Source organism: Myotis myotis, unplaced genomic scaffold, assembly GCF_014108235.1.
Source record: "Myotis myotis isolate mMyoMyo1 unplaced genomic scaffold, mMyoMyo1.p scaffold_m19_p_10, whole genome shotgun sequence".
Lineage (NCBI taxonomy): Eukaryota > Metazoa > Chordata > Mammalia > Chiroptera > Vespertilionidae > Myotis > Myotis myotis.
Window position 1 is genome coordinate 78,018,274 of NW_023416314.1, and position 22,208 is coordinate 78,040,481.

The window sequence follows — 22,208 nt, forward strand, 5'->3', positions numbered from 1 at the left end:
TGAGCCAAACCGGTTTCGGCCATGAGAGCAGTTTTGTCATGGATGAGCAAGCCTGACGCAGTCCAGTGCGGGTAGGGGTGGGCAGCAAAGCAGATAGATGAGTGGGGAGGACCCGAATCCCTGGCCCCACACACACCCCTGGATATCGGCCATCTCTGTGAGACGGGAGCTTGACCAGGGCTGCCTCCAGCACCCCGTTTGGTTTCAGAATCACAGCCACTGCTCCTTTAACTTACCAGGTGCCAGGCCCTGTGCGAAGCACTTATTAATTTAGAATCGTCCTCTTGTGAGTAAAGAAATTGATTCAAGACAGATTACTTTTTTAAAGGGGGGACGCATTGGGAGGATGTAGGAGTATCCCTTGACCCCCAGGTCCGGAGCTGGCTGCCCACACTGGGTTCCACGGGCCACAGTGAGGGGAGGGAGACAAGGCACAAACAGCAATATGACTGTGTGGTCCTTCACTGTGATCCTGAGGAGGATGGGGCCCTCAGGAGGTGTGTGGATTTAAATCCAGTTTTGTTTGGCTCCAAAACCCAAGAGCTGGCTCTCGAAAGGGAGGGCAGGGGCAGAGGGACTGGGTTCACCACGCCCATGGGACCTGGGGACACGGGCAAAACAGAGTTCCATATGAATAGAAAAACTTTACTTTGCCAAGGGAGCGTCACGGCAATCCCTGCATACCCCGTACCCTTGTTCTTGGACTAGGCAAGCAGGGCTCCCCCATCCCCTGGAGGAGGACGGCATCAGCTGGGAGGATGGTGGGCCTGAGACTGAGGCGGAGGCCTTGCTCAGAGGTGGGCAGGGGGCTGGGATGGCTGCGGCGGTTCCTTCCGTCCCTTGCCAGCAATGGGCCGGCCTCGCTCCTCCCAGATGGTGAGGCCGTCGCAGGCGCAGATCTGCTTCGGGTTCTGGAAAAGGCCAGCGGAGCGTGCGATGATGCCACAGGCCAACCTGCAGAAGAATGTGTGGTCAAGAGTGGGCACTTGTCTGGGCCGCTTGTGGGGTCCGCAGGCACGGCTGGCAGAGCACAGCCTCCTGCCGGGGGTGGCATTACCCACCTCTCTCCTGAGTTCCCCGTGATCTTGGATAAGGGATGGCCGCCCCGGCCCAGGTCGTCTTCTCCCTCATCAATGACCAGGCTTCGGCCAATCACATCCCATACCTTTGAGGGGAGACAACAAATGGCCTCAGACAGTGTACCCACCTGTGAGGAAAGGTCCCCACTTTCTTTTCCAGCTTACCTTCAGCTGCTCATCCTCTATCCTGAAGATGGCTTGGCCATCAGCATCAGCGTGGACATTCCCCAGGTCTCCCCGGTGCTGCAACGAGACCCAGGGGGAAAGAGCACGTGGAACACAGCTGCTAGGTTCTGGTTTCCCAGTCTCTGACTCCCCCAAAGTACCAGAGTCCCCCTGTGGGTACAGTCGGGTAGGATAAAGAGATGGCCCAGGACACAAGGAAGCCAACTGGATGCTCCCTCCCTGGAACCGAAATCCTGGGCAGGATGAGAGCACCCTGAAAATAGCCAGTGACTCCTTCCTGGGAAGCCATGACCACTGGACCAGGCTGTTTCTCCCACGAGGCCGTTGCCAGCCTTGCCTCCTGGCCTCAGAAGCTAACCCAGTTCCTACTTCTTCCCAAGCCCAGTTCTCCAGCCTCCTGATGACTCTGAGCCCTTGGCAATCAACCTGCAGTTCCTCTGGGCTTAAGCTGGCCACGCTTGGCTTCTTGACCCTTAGAGGCAGCCAGCATCCTTTCCCTGATGGCCAGCCTCCGAGAACAGAGAGAAGGAACACAGGGGCCAAGGCCTGTCCAGGCTCTCCCCAGAAGCTGGCTCTGCCCTGGAAGGTAACAAAAATGTAACACATCTACTGAGCATCCCCTAAATCAGTGTGGACGGAAGGGGCCACATGCTGACCTGACAAGCTCAGGGGAGGCCTGCATGGCGGTCTTGCAAACTCAGAGACCTAAAGTAACCACAAAGGATGGTCTGAAATTAAACTTTAAAAGTAGTTAGGGTGGGCAGTTACATCCTAGGCCAGTATCTTCACTGACAAGGTCAACCTTTACTTTAACTGAGCCTGTCTGTCTTTTTGCATCTATGATAACATACCCTTGGAATGTCTGGGTAACTTGTAACTTCCTTTTTTTTTCTGGAGCCCCTGGGGCACAACCAAATGTGCTGGGTGCCAGGACAGATACCACAAATTCCTTCATTATCATGTTAATTGATCCTGCACCCACCTAAGTATGTGTCCATCATTTTACTTTTTATCCAATCCCAGGGGTTTCCCCTGCTTTGCTTTATCCCTCCTCCTTAATCTATCACCAATGAATTTCATGTAACCCACCTACGTCCCTCCTTTGATTGCAATGTATAAATACAAATGTAACGCGCCATTCTCCGGAGCATTATCTCAATATGTTGAGGTTCTGCTTCTTGGCATATGTGGACAGTTAGGCTCAAATAAACTCACAAAAATTCCTTACAGGTTTCAATGGGTTTTTTACATGAACATCTGACACCCTCTGCCAGGCATGGGGGGTGCATATGCAGTCACCACCCTCAAGGGTTCGCAGCTCAGTGGGAGCCAGATGTGGGACAGAGGAGTGATTATGACAACAGGGTTAGTACAACAGTGTATATTCTAGTGACAAGACCTACTGATGAGTCACAGAGACTCACATCTGTGCAAATAAACTGTCCCCAACCTGACACTTGGGCAGAAGCAAGTGCCTATGCCTGTGTGGGACGCAAAGCATGTCACTGTATGACGGGTTTGACAAGAAGCAAGAGCCACTTCTCTTTATCTTGTTTCTCAGAGAGACATCTGCTGCTTACATCTGGCTCTTTTCGTTGCGTCCTGTGTTGGGGCTTTTATGGTAGAAAGATAAGGAGGGGGTGGCAATGACACAGAGCCTTGGGGAGCGTTTTCAGGACTTGGCTGAGAGAGCAGTAGCAGGAGTGCAGCTCAGAGGTGCACCCCAGTAGAGGGCCAGGAGAGGCAGCCTTTCCAATCCCTCCTCGACACAGTGGGTGGAACTGGGCCAGGTGGCCTCAAACGTCACACCTAGCAGCCCAGCAGGGCCTGTACCCTCAGGCACTGGGGAGCCAAGAAGGGCTTCGGGCTGGGGCATGACATGCTGACCCCATGCTCTGGAGCAATCCCTCCGGTACAGAAGCACTAAGTGTTTGAAGAGAAAGGAGAGAAGGGGAGGAAGCTGAGACCACTTAGGAGACATGCAACAGGACAACCAGGCGTGGATGTAAATTCCCACACTGAACTCTTTTCCATCTGGCCAAAACCAGAAGTTGAAATCCAAAAGGAACCTGCCAGTCGTCATGGTCACCTTGGCCATGCAGCTTTTGCTCAAATCCTCCTCTGTCTACATCAAGGGCTTGGGCACAACAGAGCAACTGGCTCCAGCTCCTTCTGATTCTCGGCCCTGAGAGGGGCCGGACCAGGGCCTGAGTCACGGGGTGGCCTCTTGCTCTTCAAAAACCTTCACTTCATGAGAGACTCGGGCTGTCAGTTCCCAGATGCTTCTAGCAGTTTCATGTCTCGAAGGCTCTGCCTGTGGTGTTTCCTCTGTTGAGCCTGCCATTCCCACTACTGCTTGTCAAACCTGCCTGATTCCTGCTCAGCCCCGTTCAAGGCTCAGTGAGGAAGACCGCCTGTAAGGTGCACCTCCCCTGTATTCACACCTGCGTGCTCCCCTGAGGGTGGGCTGCGCCTGGTGTCACTTTCAAGATGAGGTTACTTTTTTTCCCCCCCAGTTTCACTTTTTCCTTTGTTTAAACAAATGTGCGCCACAGTGATTCAACAAGTAAGGCAAATGACATGAATATGAAAGCTGCAGTTTGTAATATATCACACTTAGAACCCAGAGATGGCGAATTAGACTAAAGTGGCAGTCATTCTAATTAAACAATCAGGATGACTTGGCTTGCAGCATGGAAACTGTCGATATAGGTTTCTTTTCTCTTAATGATCAGAGGTCCCACATTATCCCCAGTCTTTTCATTGTGTTTTGTGTGAGCTCCATCGCAGAATGGGAACTTTTTAGACCTCCAACAACAGGTTACAAAAAGAAGTATGGCTTCAGTTTCCGATGCCCCTCTCACTCCCTTCCTCCAGGGAAACCAGCTGCTGTGCTGTGAACTGCCCTGGGGTGAGGCCCACGGGGCCAACATGTCTGGCCAACAGCCATGGAGGCCCCCAGGCCTGCCAACAGCCGCATGAGCCGGCGTGGAAGCGGACCCTCCCACCTTGAGCATGGAGATGGCTGCGGCCCCGGCCAGCACCTTGGCTGCAGCCTGAGAGACCCTAAACTGCACCCAGAGAACATGAGATGATAAATGCTTGTGGTTTTAAACCCCTAAGTTTGGAGTAACTTAGTTCACAGCGATATATAACTGATACACGAAACACAAGCATGCCCCGGGGCAATGGACATGACAGAAAGGCTTCTCAAACTCTGGGGGTGGGGGGAGGGGGAGGGGGCTGAAAACTTTTTACCATGAGAAATGTGACAGCTGTCAAAAGTAAAAAAATCAGTTACATGAACTATAAACACACACCATGTTTTCATTTGTGTTGTGGCAGAAGGTCCTGAGGGGTGGGGTGTAAAGAGGAGTCCTCAGCTCCCAGGACCAGGACCCAGAGCTTGCCTGGTACTGAAACCCGCATGGGGGAACACACAACTGCAGGAAGTGAAGTAGGTGGCATTAGGTGTGTGAGGACAGGGCATTAGGAAACATTAAATCACTTGTTTGACATCCAGGACAAAGTTTCCATTTGGTGTTCACAGGCCTTTTACACCTCTCTAACATTTGCTAATCACTTGAACAAAGATAAAGGGACCTCAGTCCCTGGCAGGACACAGAACTCGGTTTAAGCCTGAACTGATTTATTTCTACAATGATCCTCCTATTCAGGCTGGAAGTACTGGTTTTTCATTCTCTGTGGCAATTATCAAGTGTCTTGTTAAAAAATCAATCTACCTTCATTATGTCTTGCTTTGATTCAAAATAATGGTGAAGGGCCACGGGTGTAGATGAAACAGGACTGGCCATGAGTTGGTGACTGCTGAAGCTGGGTAAAAGGGACCTGCCGGTTCAGGCCAGTAGTTTCTCTATTTTATTTATTTATTTTTTTAAATATATTTTATTGATTTTTTACAGAGAGGAAAGGAGATAAATAGAGAGTTAGAAACATCGATGAGAGAGAAACATCGATCAGCTGCCGTCTCACACCCCCTACTGGGGATGTGCCTACAACCAAGGTACATGCCCTTGACTGGAATCGAACCCGGGACCTTTCAGTCCGCAGGCTGACACTCTATCCACCTAGCCAAACCTGCTAGGGCGAGTTTCTCTACTTTAGAATATGTTTGAAACTCTGTGACAGACTACAGCACTAAAAATAACCAAATTTACCTAAAGAAAATCAATGAGTAATCATTTAAATCAAAACATTGAGTAACTAATGGAACAAGCAGTACTCAAATAGGGCAAACATTATTAAGGCAACACGTGACTCACTATCGATGAGAAAAACACTTCTCTGGTGAAAAATGAAACTCTGGGACCAGGAGTTGGAGCACTGGGGAATGGCCTGTCCAATTTAGGTAAAACCTTCAACTTCTACACTGTCACTTCCCCAGGAAGCTTTCCCACTGCCCATGCCCTTAGGGCTGCACCAGGGGCTTGCTCTGGGCTCCCAGGGGCCTCCAGCAGGATTCTCACTGTGCTGCAACCAGAGCACTCAGTGGTCGCCCCTCCATTGACAGAAAGTGTCACAAATGCTCCTAACTGGAATGAGGTAAAGGGAAAAGACCCCAAAAAGGCATCTCACTCAAAGGCCCCACGGGCTGCTTGCCTGTCTCTGGAGACCTTGGGCTCTGTCTTAGCCTAAGCCTCACAGAGCTGGACACTTACCCGGTCAGCGTCCCGAGGGCCCCCATGAGATGTTCCATCAGGGTTAAAGTGGTCTCCACAGCTGAGAAGAAAAGGTAGCAGGTAGGCAGTGAAACAGCAGCTCACAGGCCCGACGATCCATCCTCTTACTTTAACTACATTTGTTTCTGTCTTTCCTTCATTCATTCATGCATGCATACATTCATTCAACAAACAGGCTCATTCTATGCCAGGCTTTGGGTTGAGGGTACTAAGAAGAATCGAACATTGGTCCTGCCCTCAATAAGCTTCTAAGGGAGACACAAATAAGTAAACTACTAATAGGATGATAAACACCATGACACAGGGAGTCATCGTGTCCAGGAGTCACCTTCTATCTTAGAGGCAGTAAGGTGGCTATGAGCAGGACCATCAAAGTCAGGTTTTGGTTCAAATCCCCACTCTACTATTTACATGCTCTGGGGCCTTTGACAAATCATTTAACCTCTTTGATCCTCAGTTTCCTTATCTGTAGAATGGGCCTGTGTGTATATGCTTCACAGAGTACTTATGAGGACCAAGTATGAAAGTGCGTGTAAAGGGCTGAATATAGTCCCCTGCACATAGTGAGTACACAGCTGGGAGTATGAGGATGCCGCAAGGGAGGTTACAGACAACTTACCTGTTGCAGTTCCTTGTGAGGTCCCCGAACTGATGGACATGGAGTCCGTGTGGCCCAGGCTCCAGGCCATCAATGGTTCCCTCAATGAGGCAGCGCTCAGGGGTCAGCTGTAGGAAGCGCACCACCCCCTGCACAGGGCCAGGGCCCCCTAGAATGGCCACTGCTGCCCCCAGATTCTCTGCAAGGTATTAGACACCTGGGTTGGTTTGCCACCTCACCCAGACCCACCTCTTCATCAGCTGGGGAAGGGCCTGGAGAGAGCCCCACATAACTTTCACACCTTCTCCAAAGTCTCTCCAACCCAAAGTCACAAAATCCTATGGTTAGATTTATACCAGTCCCTTGCCACCTCCCTCCCAGAAAGGCAAGGCCAAGACCACAGTAGTTACTCACGCAATAGGCCCGTGCCCATGCCCTTGAGTACCGCCTGCCGCCCCGTTCCTTCTAAGAGGGCCTGCACCTCCTGGCTGGGCAGGGTGGTCTGCACCAGGACCATCTGGTTCTCCAACTGCACCTCTACACTCTGGACACCTGGGAGGAAAGGAGGGGCAGAGGGCAGCAGAGGGCTGGCATCCCTGTGCTGGGAACAGGGAGGAGAGAAGCAGAGGGTGACTCCCATCCCCATCTTCACCAACCTCCCATGGCTGGAGGCAGGCTCGGAAGTTGCCTTCTAGCTGTGTAAGGCCCTTAACCTCTCTAAGGCTGTTTCTTTATAAAGAAAGTGAGGATAATGTCACCAATCCCAGGATTGTTGTGAGTCCTTATTACATGCTGGGCGTTATCTATAACTTTTGAAACATACGTAATTTTTAAAAATATATCTTTGTTGATTTTTTTTACAGAGAGGAAGGGAGAGGGATAGAGAGTCAGAAACATCGATGAGAGAGAAACATCAATCAGCTGCCTCCTGCACACCTCCAACTGGGGATGTGCCCGCAACCAAGGTACATGCCCTTGACTAGAATCGAACCTGGGACCTTTCAGCCCACAGGCCGATGCTCTATCCACTGAGCCAAACCGGCCAGGGCCATACATAATTTTTTAAAAAGTGTTTTTTATAAAATCAGGCTATCAGAGCAGCATTATTCATAATAGCCAAAGGTGAAAACAATCCAAATGCCCATCCACTGATGAATGGATAAAAAATGTGGTATTTCTAGACAGTGGAATCCTGTTCAGCCATATAAAGGAACGAAGCACTATGCATCACAACATGGATGAACCCTGCAAACATTGTAATGAGAAAGCCAGTCATAAAAGGCCACATATTAGATGATACCATTCTGGAGGAAATGTCCAGAATAGGTAAATCTATAAGGACAGGAGGGAGATTAGGGGGTAGGAGCATAGGAAGGCGGTGCTAAAGGGTTCAGTTTCTTCATGAGGTGATGAAATATAATTGATAGCGGTGACGGTTGCACAACTCTGTGAGTATACGAAAAACCACTGGACTGTATACTTTACGTGGTGATTTTGTGATATGTGAAGTACATTTCAATAAAGCTCATACGTACATAAGAAAGGGTTCTAGCACCATCATCATGAGAGCGAACATGGACCGAGCATGCACTGTGGGCTTCTTCGTACTTCACCTATAGTAACTCCTTCCACACTCAAGTAACCCTGTGAGCTGATTACTATTATCCTGTTACAGATGAGGAAACTGAGGCACCGAGAAATTAAGAAACTTGCTCACAGTCACGCTGTAGTACACTGTGGAACTGGAATGCATCCCAGGCAGCCCAGCTCCAGAGCCCGAGCACGTCACCTGGACACTGCTCACCTGACAAGCAGCCGCCAGCCTCCAGCTGGGTTGGGACCCCCTCCTCTGCCCTCCTGTGGCAGCTGCCACTTCCCCCTCGTAACTCACGCTGCACTGACTTCAGTCCTCTGTGAGGGCAGGAGCTGTGTGTGTTCCACGAGGGTCAGGTTCAAGAGTCAGTATGTCTCAATTGCCCCCCAAGAGAGTACACAGCCTGTGGGATAACTCTGACACATGCTGAGTTTTGCAGAGCATCAAGACAGCTCAAAAAAGGAAGAAAGGGGCTTCCCTTTCATTCAGATATTCAGGGCTCCCAAGCCTTTTCAGAGAACCCTTGAATCCTCTAAGTGTTGCTCTCACCTGTAGGGCTTACAATCATGCTCTTGTTCTTTTTTTTTTTTTTTTTTTAAAGGGCCATGCAAATCTTCCCTGTATTATTCCAATTTTAGTATGCGTGCTGCCAAAGCGAAGACCATCATTCTGCTCTGACCTCAGTAAGTGTGTTTGCTGCACTGTAGGGGAAAGCCCAGGGGAGCCATGGGCAGCCCAGAAGACAGGTTAAATGAGGCATTTCATGCCATGCTCAGCTAGCGCCCTGTGAACTGAATGCTACTGACCATTGGCCTTCCCTTTATCTTTGGTTTCCCTCCTCCGTATTCTTTCAACATGGAGGAGGCCAGGGTCAGGCAAAGTACTGATCCTCGTCCTCAGGGAGCTCACAGGCTGTGGGAGAACTCAGACTATGCCTGGGTTAACCATCAGGCAGAGAAGGGAATAACAGCTGTGGTACAGACAAGGTGCCTGCTCAAAGGAGGCAGAACTGAGAAATGCAACCAGGAGGAGGCAGCACGTGAGAGAAGGGAATATTGGGGCTGTGGCTCCAAAAGGTCTCATCGGCTGCTTCTTCAGAGCCCCTGCAGCATCCGTAAGAGATCAGGCAGACACAGACACCTCCTCCCCTGCAAGAACAAGGCAATTCTGGGAGCATTTGAGGCCTTGTTCCTTGGCACATATCATTAGTTTGGCTCAAATAAACTCAGAAAATTTTCTCTAAAAAAGGAACAGGGCAATTCTGTGAAAAGGAAACCCTACAAATAACCAAACTGTCCCTCACTTTTACACACATCAGGATGGTGATACTGTCCTCCTCTGGCAGGTGAGGGAGCAAACGAGGCTAGAAGGTTACACAACTTATTTGAGGCCACAAAGCTTGCCAGGCAGCCTGTCCAAACCCAAAGCTGAGGCTTGGCGCCTTCCCTTGCCTCAAGGAAGTAGGGTCTAAGAGATTTGCCTGCCTCTCCCGGAGGCCTCTGGACGGTTCGCAGAAAATGCACTGGCTCTTACCTGGCACCCCTTGCAGGGACCTGCGCACTGCGTCCACACAGCTCTGACAGGTCATCTGCACGGCGAACTCCAACTGCAAGGAAGGCAGGGACCGGCCGATGAGAGCTGAGAACCCCTCTTGCGTGACCCTGTTTCACTACCTCCCCTACAACCACCCCAGAGGCCTGGGGAAACGCCTGACCCCTCTTCAAGCGCCTTCTTCATTATCACTCAAGATCAATTCAGGACAACCACCCTCCAACATTAAAGCCAAGGTCTCTCCTACTATCGCACTTTGCAATCCAGATCCCCAGGTCCCGCTCCTAGTGCCCGCTTCTTCCTTCCCCTTCTCGAGGTAACGACCACCCCTAGGGGTCGTGGCTCTCTGTCCCGCGAGGCTCCCACATGAGGCGTCGACCCTCACCGTGCAGGCGGTCTCCCGGTCCCCCGAGTCCGACGCCATCTCGGACCCAGTCACTGACAGGAGGACCTTAACAGCTCGAGTCCTACAGCGGAAATCCAAGCAGCATCACGAGGAGGCGGAGCCTCGGAAGCCAGGCTTTGCCCCGCCTCCTGGCGCGTGCGCACGCAAGGCCCGCCCATCTCCAATGTTCCAGGCCGGGGGCGGGGGAGGAGCACTGGCCGCGCAAGCGCACTCTGGCTATGAGGTCCCTGGTTGCCTTAGTAACCGTTTGGACGCCTCTACCTCGACAGCTTACCGCGCCAACGCTAAAATGGAGCCCTTTAAACCTGAACCTGAGCTCCAGCGGTTTTATCACCAGTTGCTGCATCCGCTGTCGATCTTCCCCAGAAGGAAGACGTACGCAGAGCCTCCGAAGCGCCTCCCGCAGGAGGTCCCAATGCTACCGTCCCTACCCGTCTCACGGCTGACCGTGGCATCACTGTGCCTCCAGGTGTCCAAGCGGCTGGCCCGGTGCGAGCTGGAGGAGTCGGTGCCTCCCGCGGGCCCTCTCCGTTTCCGAAAGGTCATCTTGGACGAGTTGAAGTGCAGCTGGCGGGAGCCTCCCCCCGAACCTAGTCTGAGCCACTTCAACAACCAGAGGCTGCGGAAGCGGGTGCTGGTTTACGTGCTGCTCAGCTGCGAGCAGCTCTTCTTACACTACCTGCGCCTGCTGAAGACAATGCCGACTTCCACGCACGTCTTCACTGAATCCGCCACGCTCACCCGGTTGGCCGCCAACCTCGCCAGGGATTGCACAATCTTCCTCACCAGCCCCGAGGTCTACCGTGGCCTGCTCGCCGACTTCCGCTCCCTGATGAGAGTACAGCAGGCCCAGGGCGGTGTATTCAAGCTGCGCCCCTCCGGACCCCCTGCGGCTTCCAAGCCTCCTAGGCCTCACGGAGCCAGCTCTGCCCGAATACCACACTGCAACCTCAACCTGAGCTATCTCATCCAACTCAGCCGCTCGCGAGAGCTTCTCAGCGAGCCCAGACCCGATCCTGTGAAGGAATTAAAGTCCATCCCTCAGCTAAAGAAAAAGACTCTTCGCTGGCTGCCTGCCATGCAAAAGAAGGGAGAAAGCTTCACTTCCTCACAGACTGAGTCATTGCCCCGGTATTCGATGGCTGTCACCAGCATGTCTCCGCGCACCTCCTATTTGCCTTTCTACGCCCAGCTTCATAGGGGCCGGTCCATGCCCTCTCTGCGCGAGGGCTGGAGGCTAGCAGATGAATTGGGCCTTCCTCCCCTCCTCCCTCGTCCCTTGACCCCACTGGTCCTGTTTGCAGAGAGCAAACCAGAGCTGGTAGAGGATATGGTGGCCGAGGACCTGAAGCAGATAAGGAAGAACACGAAATTGGAGCGGACTCGCTACGCACCAATGGACTCAGGTGTGTCCCCGCTCCTGGGGGCCCTGACCCACCACCCAGCCACAGCACATCGCATAGAAGAGCTGCAGAGAATGTTGAATGAGGAAGAAGAAACCTCTGGGCAGTGGGGCCCCCAATTCCCCAAACCCCCTCCACTTCATCCACAGCCAGTGTCAGTTACTTTGAAGCTGAGAGATCAGATCGTGGTCCAGGCAGCTGGTGTACAGGTCTCTAAGAGAAAGTTTTTGGATTCCTTCCACATTGAAGAGACCGGAGCCCTGTACAACCACCTAATTGGTGAACTGGATTCCAAACTGATCGAGGAAATGGATATTGATCGCTTCATTGGTAATAGCATCAGGGAGGTCTATAAGGAGTTGATGAGCCGTGTCTCTATTGACCACTTCTCTTTTGACCAGGGACCCTTGATTGAGCCAGCAGCCAGTAAAGACTGGTCAGTGTTCCTATCCTCAGCCTTTCTGCATCAAGATAAACAGCATCGTGTCATCAACCCCAAGCTGGTTGGTCTTTGTCCCAAGAGAGTAACCACTTTCCAGTCCTCTCTTTCATTGTTCCAAGTAAGCAAAGGTTGGGAGAGACGGCCAAAAAAGACCTCAGGAATGAACTGGTTGAAAAACCTCTTGTGTTCGGATGACTATTTCAAACACCTCACCAACCAGGAGACAGATTTCCTCCATGTCATCTTCCAAATGTATGAGGAGGATGTTCCTGTGGAGATGGTGCCCCCTGTCAAAGAGTCCCTAAAGTTTCAGCACCCACCTCCATTGCTAGAAGATGAAGAGCCAGATTTTGTGCCAGGAGAATGGGATTGGAACACGGTGCTGGGGCACCGTCTAGAAACTAGGAGGGCCAGCCTCCTGGGAGAACCCCACAGAATCCCGAGCCTGCAGAAGCGTCTGCAGCGGTTGTGGTCCATTCTTGAGGTTCCTGACAAGGACCGGATGGACATGGCTATCAAGTACAGCTCCAACGCCCGCCTGAGGCAGCTGCCTTTATTGCTGAGTGCCTGGGAGCAGACCGTGCAGCCCATTCAGCTGCGGGAGATATTGCTGGGGAAACTGGAGTGGTTTGAGCGACACGCCTCTGACCCCAACCGTTTCTTCCAAAAGACTAGCATGGATCTGACTCGTTTATTGGAGGAGAATCAAGTCCGAAACCGCCTACACAGGAAGCTCAATCTAATGGAGGCTCCGTTGGTTTCGCTCCTGGAGGAGGTTGAGGTCATCTTTGGTGAGCCAGTGACGTTCAAGGGGCGGCGCTACCTGGACAAGATGAAGCTTGACAAAGTGGAGATGCTTTATTGGCTGCAGCAGCGGCGCCGGATGCATCAACTGGTTGGGACCCAGAATGCCTCCCACTGGTCAGCCATGTTCAAGAAGCTCAGCACGAAGCCTTTAATAGCCCCTAGGAATACTCCCAGTCCAAGTGACCGCTAATCCCTCCCTCAACCCCCAACACCCAGCAGCTCATCCAGACCTCTTGACCGCTTGGGAAGAAGAAATATTTGGGAGAAGAACATTGTGCTTCCAACTACCAAGGGACTGAGATGAATACTTTATTTTGACAGTGAAATTCTCATAAAAGAATCCCCAAGGCCAGTATCCCCATTTATGTCAAGCTAAGCACTGTACAGCCAAAATCTCATGTATCAAAAGAACTGAGTCCATCACTTGGAGTTCATTGTATTGGAAACCCATCACCTTCGGAATATCTGGGCGTTTCTATCATGCTACATTAAATGGGCTGACAGGGCCCCCAATCAAAAGGCTCTGTTGCCTAATGGTTGCCTTCAGAGCTAGGACTCTGGAGTTAGTAGATGTGGGTTTAAATTCTGGTTGCGTACCTTGGGCAAATTAGCTGCTCTGCACCTGGACCACCATATGTCAGGTGAAGGGTTGAGTCCAGATTGTCACTTCTTCCAGTTTTAGCATAAACTTTTTTATTAAAATTTTATCAGTTCTTACAAGCATACGGTACAAAGTATACAAGGGTATGTACTGAAAAGTAAGTCTCCTTTCCATCCTTACCTCTAGTAACTCAGTTCCCCACCCTGGGGGTTACAACTGTTACCAGTTTCTTGTGTATCTTTCCATTCCCTTATTCAGAAAATAATTATTGAGTACCTACTAGCTATTTTATGCTTGGTTTTAACACTGAACAAAACAAAGATCCTTACCCTTTGCAGTTTACATTCTACTGGAGGGAAATAGCCAATAAGCCATAAACGTAGCTTTAAGCCATAAACCTAAACATATTGAATAATAAGATGTTAGCAGGTGATACGTACTGTGAAAAAAAAAGAAAAAGAGTAGGATAAGAGGGGGGAAAAGGGTGAGGGATGTAGTTTTAATTAGGGTAGTCAGTATAAGTCTCAGTGGGAAGGGAAGATTTGAGCAAAGGGTTGAAGGAGGGGAAGAAGTGAACCCCATTTAGGACAACTTACCTGACAGCCATTGCAAAACTCTAAGGCAGGCAGGTAAGTGGGGTGTCTCAGAAAGCAAGGTGGCCAGTGTAGGTGGAGCAGAGCTGGGGGTGAGATGAGTCAGAGGGGTCATGACAGGGTGCCAAAGGGCAAGTTAGGTCATGTAAGGCCTTATAGGCCATTGTATAGCCTATGCACATATGAGCATATGTGTATATATTATCTATACATATGCTTATAACTAGCATTCTGTACCTCTGCTTTTTAAACTATTTTTATTGATATATTATTTTTTTTAAAAGAGAGAGAGATTGATTTGTTGTTTCACTTATTTATGCATTCATTGGCTGATTCTTGTATGTGCCCTGACTAGGGATTGAACCTTCAGTTTTGGTGTATCAGGTCGATGCTCTAACCAACTGAGCTACTCAGCCAGGGCTGTATCTCTGTTTTGCTCCTTTCTTTTTTCATGTAACATGCCCCAAGCTCATTCCATATCAATATACATTAAGCTGCCTTATTCTTTTTGATATCGATATAGTATTCCACTGTGTGTATTTTTATTTATTTATTTTTGGACATTTACAAACAAAAAAACAATGCTCTAAAAATCCTCATTCATCTATTTAGGATTGCAACTATTTCTATAGTTTAAATTCCTGAAAGTGTAATTATGTCTAAGCATAAGCTTTTATAATTTTGATAGATATTACTGATTACCCTCCACAACTTGCATTATCACCAATATTGTATAACTATACTTCTTTTCCCACTCTCAACAATAGAATGTTATCAAATGTTTAAATCTTTACCATCAGTAGGTGAAAAATGGCATCTTATTTGAGTTGTGTTCTTATTTCTTTTATGAGTGAAGTTGCATATTTCATACATTTAGAGCTATTTTTATTTCCTTTTCGATATAATGCCCATGCCTTCTGCCCACTTTTCAATTGATTTTGACCATTTTGTTTTTTTATTTTTCAGCACTCTTTATATATTCTGGAAATTTAGCTAACATGTTAATAGTTACCTTGTGCAGAACACTTTCCCTGCATGATTTCTTAGACTCCTCATGGCCGCCTATGAAATATGTATTTTAATCGCCATCTTGCAGCTGATGAAATGAAGGCTTGGCTAGGTAAAGTAACTTACCCAGAGTCATAAAGGTAGTTTGTTGGAGAGCCAGGATCCAAGCCCAGGTCTGTGTGAGCCAGAAGCCTACATGTGTCTGATTCTATGAGGTAGGGTGGTAAGAGCTCTTAGACACAGCCTGCCTCACCTGCTGGCATAGGTAATGTAAAAGCCTCAGATCTCCACCACTCACCATTTGCTGGCACATAAACTTCTACTTTGTATAAAAACAGCATTTCTCAACTTTTCCACCCAAGTTTCCTTTTGAATGGAGGAACACAAACAAGCATTTGGGTCAGGTATGAGGGATTGGGGCGTGGAGGAAGTAGAGGGAAGCAGTGCTGACCTGAAAGGCATGAGATGAATTTCTTTAAAGTCTTTCATTTTTGAAAGTAATGCAAAATTTACACCCTACTTCATAATATTTTCATATTTGTTTTAATATAAAAATGATGCTTGAAATTATTTATATTTGAATTAAACTGCCCCTTGGGAAGACATGCTATATTTAGCATTTCTATTCTGGCTTCTCCCCTGGAATACTGCTGCATTCTCCTGAAGTTACACATGACCCAGGTGAGAAACGCTACGGCAGGGTCAGCAGACTTTCTGTGGAGGGTCAAATAGTAAAAGATTTTGGCTTTGTGAGCGACATGGTCTCTGTCACAAGGCTCATTTTTGCTTTTGTCCTGTGAAAGCAATGATAGATAATAGCTTAACGAAATGGACAGGGCTGTGTTCCAAGAAAACTTTCTTTCCAAAATAGGCAGTCTGCCAGACCTGGCCCTCAGGTTGTAGTTTACTAGCCAAAGTGCAACAGCATCAGGCCCTTTAAAACGTGTATCCCCTGAGTCACACCTGCCAGGACTAGAGTAGGTGATCTTTAACATCAGTTTCCCTCACTCTCCAATTATAAGGTAACCCTCCACCCACTCTGTGATTTCTCTAACTCCCTTAGATGCTCTCTTCCCTTCTTCTTCTCCCTCAGCTTGGCATGTCATGCAGGACTATTTCTTTTTCTCATCTGTCTCTCCACTAGACCGTGAGCTCCAGCAGACAGACAGCGCTAGCCTAATGTAACTGCTCATGCCTCTGTTATCCAACTCAGGTGGTTTGCTGCTTGGGGTGCTCTATTCAAGAAGGATATGTGGTTGTTGCAAGGTAGTTTTATTTACTCGCAGCAAGTAAAGAAGAGGGGATTCATACCCAAAGCTCGATCTCCCAGAAGCTTACCATTGCTTACATACACTATTTGGTCAATTACTCATTGATTTCAGTTGGCTACCCTTAATGTCAAGCTCATCCTATTTACAGCTGGCCTGCAAAATACTGTGCCACAGTTTAATATTTAGCAAGAATAGTATTTAGTAAGAATGGCCCAGGCGTTGAGACCCTTGTCCTAACATCTCCTCTTGGTAGGCCCTGAGGAGTACCAAATGGTTGCATGGTTTTGTTTGACCCTCACAATAGCCTGAGGAACTAACTGCCAATCCAGGGAATATTAGCTGCCATTTTGCTGATGAGAGGCCTCAAGGAAGAATCGAACTGTGAATCCAGGCTCTGAGGCCAACTCCCTGGGTTCAAGTCCTGCTCCATCACTTAGCTGATCTTTGGTAAACCGTTTAATCTCTCTGAGCCTCTAGTTCAGGGGTTCTCAACCTTCCTAATGCCGCGACCCTTTAATACAGTTCCTCATGTTGTGGCGACCCCCAATTTCATTGTTACAAATTGAACATAATTAAAGCATAGTGATTAATCACAAAAACAATATGTAATTATATGTGTGTTTTCCGATGGTTTTAGGCGACCCCTGTGAAAGGGTCGCGACCCACAGGTTGAGAACTGCTGCTCTAGTTCCGTAATTATTAAATTGGGATTACATCTACTTCGCAGGATTGCTACAACGATTATATGTTAACATGTAATAAAAATGCAATAAATGTTAGTTATTTTTATTCTTAGGCTAGCTCCGGAGACCTAAGAGGGTTATTCCCAGGCTGGGGCTCCTGCAGACGTGGATTGTGCCAGGACCCGCTGGTTCTCCCCCCGCCCCCCCCCAAACTGGACCCCACCCACCTGCGCAGTCAGCGCGCCCCACGTGCCTCGCGTAAACAAATGAGTGCGCAGGCGCCCCAAGCGGACGTCCATTGGCCGGCGCCCAGGAGCGGGGCGGGGGTTCAGGCCCCAAGGTCTCGGACTGCTCCGTCGGGCCGGTTGGTCGGAGCTGTCTGTGGGCGCCGCCGCCGGCTTCGCCCTCGCGATGGCGTCCTGGCTGCTGCTGCTGTGGTTGCTGGGGCTGCTCCCGGCCGCTGCCCCCGCCCCGTCCCGCCGAGACGCCGGCGCGCAGGCCTGGGAGCCCGCGTCCCCGGAGCTGCTGCGGCGGCCCGCCCGCTTCGCCCTGGACACATACAACCGCGGCCTGGCTGCCGGGGCGCGGGCCGTGCTGGGGACCGTGAGCGGTCGCGTCCGCCGAGTGAGGACGCGGCTGGGGCGGGGACGCGGGGCGCTAGTCCGAGAGATAGGAACTTTGGCCTAAACTTAGGGTGGGGGCACTGGACGGCTGGGCACCTTTGATTGGGATGGGGGAGGAGACGCGGAGGGGCTGTGGGACCCCAGAAGACGGGGCTGCGGTGGGAGTGGCTGTGCCCGCCTCACCCGCCCCAACCACCCCTCCAACCAGGCGGGCCGAGGGTCGCTGTACTCTCTGAAGGTGACGCTGGAGGAGCTGCCCTGCAAGGACCCCATGGTGTGCCAGCTCCCTGTGTCTGAGAAAACCCTGGTGAGTGATGGGGCTCCCCCGTTTCCCTGTGCCAGGCTGAGTCTGGCAGCAGTTGGGGGGGGGGGGGTGTCAAGCCGAAGGGAAGGGATCTGAGGCAACAGCTACTCAGGTCACTTCCCTGGACGCGGGCTGGAGACCAGCTTTAAAAGGTAAGATGTCTCCACCGTGGGGGTGATTGCCTTGGGGGTGATCCTCATCTGGGAGGCCTCCAGCGCCATCTAGCCGAGGGCCCCCAGACTGGCTTTCTCCTCTCCCCCTAGCTCTGCAGCTTTGAAGTCTCCTATGAGCTAGGAAAACACGCGTTGCTGAAGCAGGACTGTGGCCCAGTAGATACCAACATGAAAGGTGCTGGGATTGCCCAAGGATGCTGGGATAGCCTGGGTCAGACTTCATTCAGGGTTTAGCCTTGATTTCTTTGTTCCAATCCCATCCAGATGACAAAAATGAGACTTCCAGTCCACTCCTCCCACTGTCAGACAGGGACCCTCTACCTCAGGTGAGGAGTCCTTCTCTCTCTGGGGAGCTGGCTGCTGCCTTATACCCCCTCTCTTCCTCTCACCCTGGCCTGGGGCTCCCTGGTCAATCTGAGAAGGACTCCTTGTAAAGACCCCTCTGCCTTTCCAGGACTTTTATGTGAGAATGGCTTCGCTCTTCAAGCACTTTATCACCACCTATAACCGGACATATGAGACTGAGGAGGGTGAGGACCCAGCCTGGGGTGTACGAGTCCCAAACAGATCAGGCCTTCCCCCACTTTGGCACCTTGGTGTTGGGAGGGGAAGGCCAGGAGAGGTAGTGCATCCTTTCAAGGACTCCTAAATCCCCACGTTCTTGCCCAGTTTCCCAGGATTGGGAGGCTACCTCAGGGATCTGACTCTCTCCCATCGGATCTTCCTAGTCAGAAACCATGGGCCTCCATCATTCTGGGTCGAGTGGGATGGAGCAAAGGACAGATTTTCTCTGCTGGAGGCCCCTGGGGTGGTGGCCTTTTCCTATGACCTCCTGTCTGGGGGTGCTCTTTGGAGCCCGTTCTGGTTCTGCCTTCACATCTGAGAAGTCATCACCCCAGTTTGGCCCCAAAAGTTTGTCACACCTCTCAATTTTATCACTTGCAGGTCTGCCCCCCCTCCCCCCCCTTACCTACTCCAGGGTTCTGTCCTTCCTGAGCTTACGGGGAAACCTCTGCCAGTTAGCCCCAGGCACTCCTCCTTTATGATCTGCCTGGAGTCCCAGCCCCTCCTCTCCTGCTCCTTGGTCCTCAGAAGCCCAGTGGCGCATGTCTGTCTTTATCAATAACATGATACGAGCGCAGAAGATCCAGGCCCTGGACCGTGGCACAGCTCAGTATGGAGTCACCAAGTTCAGTGACCTCACAGGTAGGGCTGGTGGCCAGAGCCATCATGGAGCCTAGAAGAGACAGGACCTGTTTCTAAGGCCCTGATCAGGGATGTCTTAGAAAACTCCCCCAACCCCCATCCGCTGCCCACCTCTGCCCACAGAGGAGGAGTTCCGCACCATGTACCTGAATCCCCTCCTAAAAGAGGAGCTTGGCAAGAAGATGCGCCTAGTCAAGTTCGTTGGCGACCCTGCCCCACCTGAGTGGGACTGGAGGAAAAAAGGGGCTGTCACCAAAGTCAAGAACCAGGTTGGACCCTCAGAAGTGAGGGTGGACGTGAGGATTGCCCTGGGGTTGGGAAGAGACCCAGCCCTGACTCTGCCCATCTCTTGTAGGGCATGTGTGGTTCTTGCTGGGCCTTCTCAGTTACAGGCAACGTGGAGGGCCAGTGGTTCCTGAAATGGGGGGACCTGCTCTCCCTCTCCGAGCAGGGTGAGCATCCCGCTGTACCCCGTGCCCAGCCCAGCTCCTCCCAAGGGCTCCTTGGGACTGACCGTGTGTCTCCTAGAGCTCGTGGACTGTGACAAAGTGGACAAGGCCTGCATGGGTGGCTTGCCCTCCAACGCCTATTCGGCCATAAAGACTTTGGGTATGCATTAATGGGGTCAGGGGGGACAGTGGGAGCCACTTCTCCCTCCACCTGAAGTCACATTTTGTGAGGGGGAGAGACATAAGCATGGGAGTCACGTGAACCGGGTTTAAGCCTTCGTGCTGACCCTGAAGTCCTTGGGCAAGTCAGCTCTCTCAGAGCCTCAGTTGCCTCATCTGTGAAATGGGGCTCATGCCCACCTCATAGGATTGCCTTGAGTATCAAGTGAGGAAATATATGTCAAGTCCCTGGCACATAACAGGGTCTTGATATTTTTGTTGCTTGGAGATCTGTATTTCTAGCCACTGCTAAACCAGGTAGTAACTCACCTCCCTCTTGAGGGGAGGTGTTGAATTAAATTGGCAATTCAGTCAAGCAGTGGGCTGCAGAGAAAAGGATAAAGGGCTGAGGGACTGAAGTGGCCACATAGAAACTGGTCGGGAAGCCTGGCGGGATCGGGGCCAGATGGGGACCCACACATGCCCTACAGGAGATGGCAGAGTCAGGGCTGAGTCCTGTCAGAGCAGGACAAGCAAGCCAAGGTCAAGTGCCCTAGGACAGCAGGGACAAGCGAGGAGTCAGCAGCTGGGGGCGAGTTCCATCTCTGCCACATTTCTCACTGGTTACTCCCTCACCCCCCTGAGTTGACACTCTAAGGCTTTTCCGCAGAGGGGATGGCCTGTGTTCTGGGGTGGATGAGGAATGTGAAGCCTTGTGGATAAGGGGCTTAGCATAGCCTCTGGCTAGGAGAAGACTGAGTGTATGCTAAACAGAGTCCACCTTTTCTCTACTTCCCCATCGACTCCCCACCATTGCCCAGGAGGGCTGGAGACAGAGGATGACTACAGCTACAGTGGCCACTTGCAGACCTGCAGCTTCTCTGCCCAGAAGGTCAAGGTTTACATCAATGATTCAGTAGAACTAAGCCACAATGAGCAAGGTGAGTGAGGGATGGGATGGGGACAGGCCACGTGCGGCTGGGGCCCGGGGGCCCCTGATACTGCCTCTCTCCTGTCTCAGAGCTGGCGGCCTGGCTGGCCAAGAATGGCCCCATCTCCATTGCCATCAACGCCTTTGGCATGCAGGTAAGGCCCTAGCCCCCCTGCCCCTGCTCCATTTCTTGTTGACTCCTCCCCTACCTCTCCTTGGAGCTGGCCTCCTATTGCTTATTCTCCCTCCTCAGTTCTACCGCCATGGAATCTCCCACCCACTGAGGCCTCTCTGCAGCCGTTGGTTCATTGACCATGCTGTACTGCTCGTGGGCTATGGCAACCGTGAGTTCTGCTGACCCCTCTCTGCCCACCCACCCCAGGTCACAGGCAGAGGTTGAACGACAGCATCTCAGGACCTCTAGGGGGAAATCTGGGGAAAGCCTAGGAACCCTTTCCCCCCAGCTATGGGCCAGGTGGGATCATCCATCCCCTCTGTGGACGGGAAGGCTGAGGCAGTAGGAGGTTAAACTGTACGGACAGCTAACCTGCATGAGGGGAGTAGGTAGGTACCCTTCCTAAACCCTAGAGCCCCAGGTCTCCAGGAGGGTGGTCAGTGGGCCTGTCTCTTTTCTGCTCTTTTCCTAGTACCTGTCACACAGTAGGCCCACAGCAGATATTTGAAGAGTGCAGAGTGCTTGGGGCCCTGACTCCCTGCACTCCCCACTACTTTCCAGGCTCTGATGTTCCCTTCTGGGCCATCAAGAACAGCTGGGGCACTGACTGGGGTGAGGAGGTGAGTCTTGCCTGCTCAGCCCCTGGCCCTCCAGCCCCCACCCTGCCCCAGTGCCCTCACCCCCCTCCCCTCTCTTCCAGGGTTACTACTACTTGCATCGTGGGTCTGGGGCCTGTGGTGTGAACGTCATGGCCAGCTCAGCAGTAGTGAACTGAGGAGCAGCAGCTCAGGACCTGGTGCTGACCAGGGCAGTGCCTCCCCGAGCCGGACCTGCATTTCCAGGTCCCTCCCCAGGAGGCACAGCTGGCTCAGGGATGGGTGCCGGGTACCTCAGGGTGAGCAAAGGGCACTGGGTGAGGGGGTACAGCCCCTATCCCCTCCACCCAGCTCCCACTCTGAAGTTCCCCAGCTGCACCTTTGTAAAGTTGTGGTAGCCAGGAGGGTCTTGGGGTGAAGGATGATGTCTTGGCAGCTGAGGCTGGGCCAAGAACCCTGGGCTTAGGCAAGGAACAGGTGGGAAGCAGATATTCTGGTCTTAAATTCAGCTTATCCTCAGTAGCTCTGGGTTCCTGACCTGGCTTTTCTCTGGCGTTAGAAATTCTGGTTCCCTGGAGTTGGGGACAGTATCCCCTTTCATGTCTAGACAAACTGTTGTAACCACCCTTTTCTAACAGCAATAAAGAGGTGTCCTCAGCTCCAATGTGGT

At 51.4% G+C, this 22,208-nt stretch overlaps 3 protein-coding genes across 4 annotated transcripts; 2 read left to right on the plus strand and 1 right to left on the minus strand.

The window, feature by feature from the left end:
• Window positions 1-629: 629 nt before the first annotated feature.
• Window positions 630-10,254, minus strand: CCS (copper chaperone for superoxide dismutase). Its single transcript, XM_036326529.1, has 8 exons — window positions 10,094-10,254; window positions 9,691-9,763; window positions 6,978-7,115; window positions 6,585-6,762; window positions 5,945-6,005; window positions 1,245-1,322; window positions 1,062-1,165; window positions 630-954 (listed from the first exon to the last, which is right to left on the minus strand). Exons 1-8 carry the CDS (start codon window positions 10,130-10,132, stop codon window positions 792-794), a joined length of 834 nt encoding a protein of 277 aa, XP_036182422.1. The 5' UTR covers window positions 10,133-10,254; the 3' UTR covers window positions 630-791.
• An 80-nt stretch (window positions 10,255-10,334) lies between these two features.
• Window positions 10,335-14,234, plus strand: CCDC87 (coiled-coil domain containing 87). Its single transcript, XM_036326528.1, has one exon. It carries the CDS (start codon window positions 10,404-10,406, stop codon window positions 12,954-12,956), a length of 2,553 nt encoding a protein of 850 aa, XP_036182421.1. The 5' UTR covers window positions 10,335-10,403; the 3' UTR covers window positions 12,957-14,234.
• A 2,998-nt stretch (window positions 14,235-17,232) lies between these two features.
• Window positions 17,233-22,202, plus strand: CTSF (cathepsin F). 2 transcript variants are annotated; one of them, XM_036326534.1, is made up of 14 exons: window positions 17,334-17,546; window positions 17,754-17,852; window positions 18,113-18,197; window positions 18,287-18,348; window positions 18,477-18,552; window positions 19,115-19,228; window positions 19,352-19,497; window positions 19,584-19,680; window positions 19,757-19,837; window positions 20,658-20,777; window positions 20,858-20,922; window positions 21,021-21,111; window positions 21,504-21,562; window positions 21,643-22,202. In XM_036326534.1, exons 1-14 carry the CDS (start codon window positions 17,334-17,336, stop codon window positions 21,715-21,717), a joined length of 1,383 nt encoding a protein of 460 aa, XP_036182427.1. In that variant the 3' UTR covers window positions 21,718-22,202. The 2 variants fall into 2 exon arrangements, with proteins under 2 accessions (XP_036182428.1, XP_036182427.1); XM_036326535.1 differs by lacking the exon at window positions 21,643-22,202 and having other exon boundaries at window positions 17,233-17,546; window positions 21,415-21,548.
• Window positions 22,203-22,208: the final 6 nt, after the last annotated feature.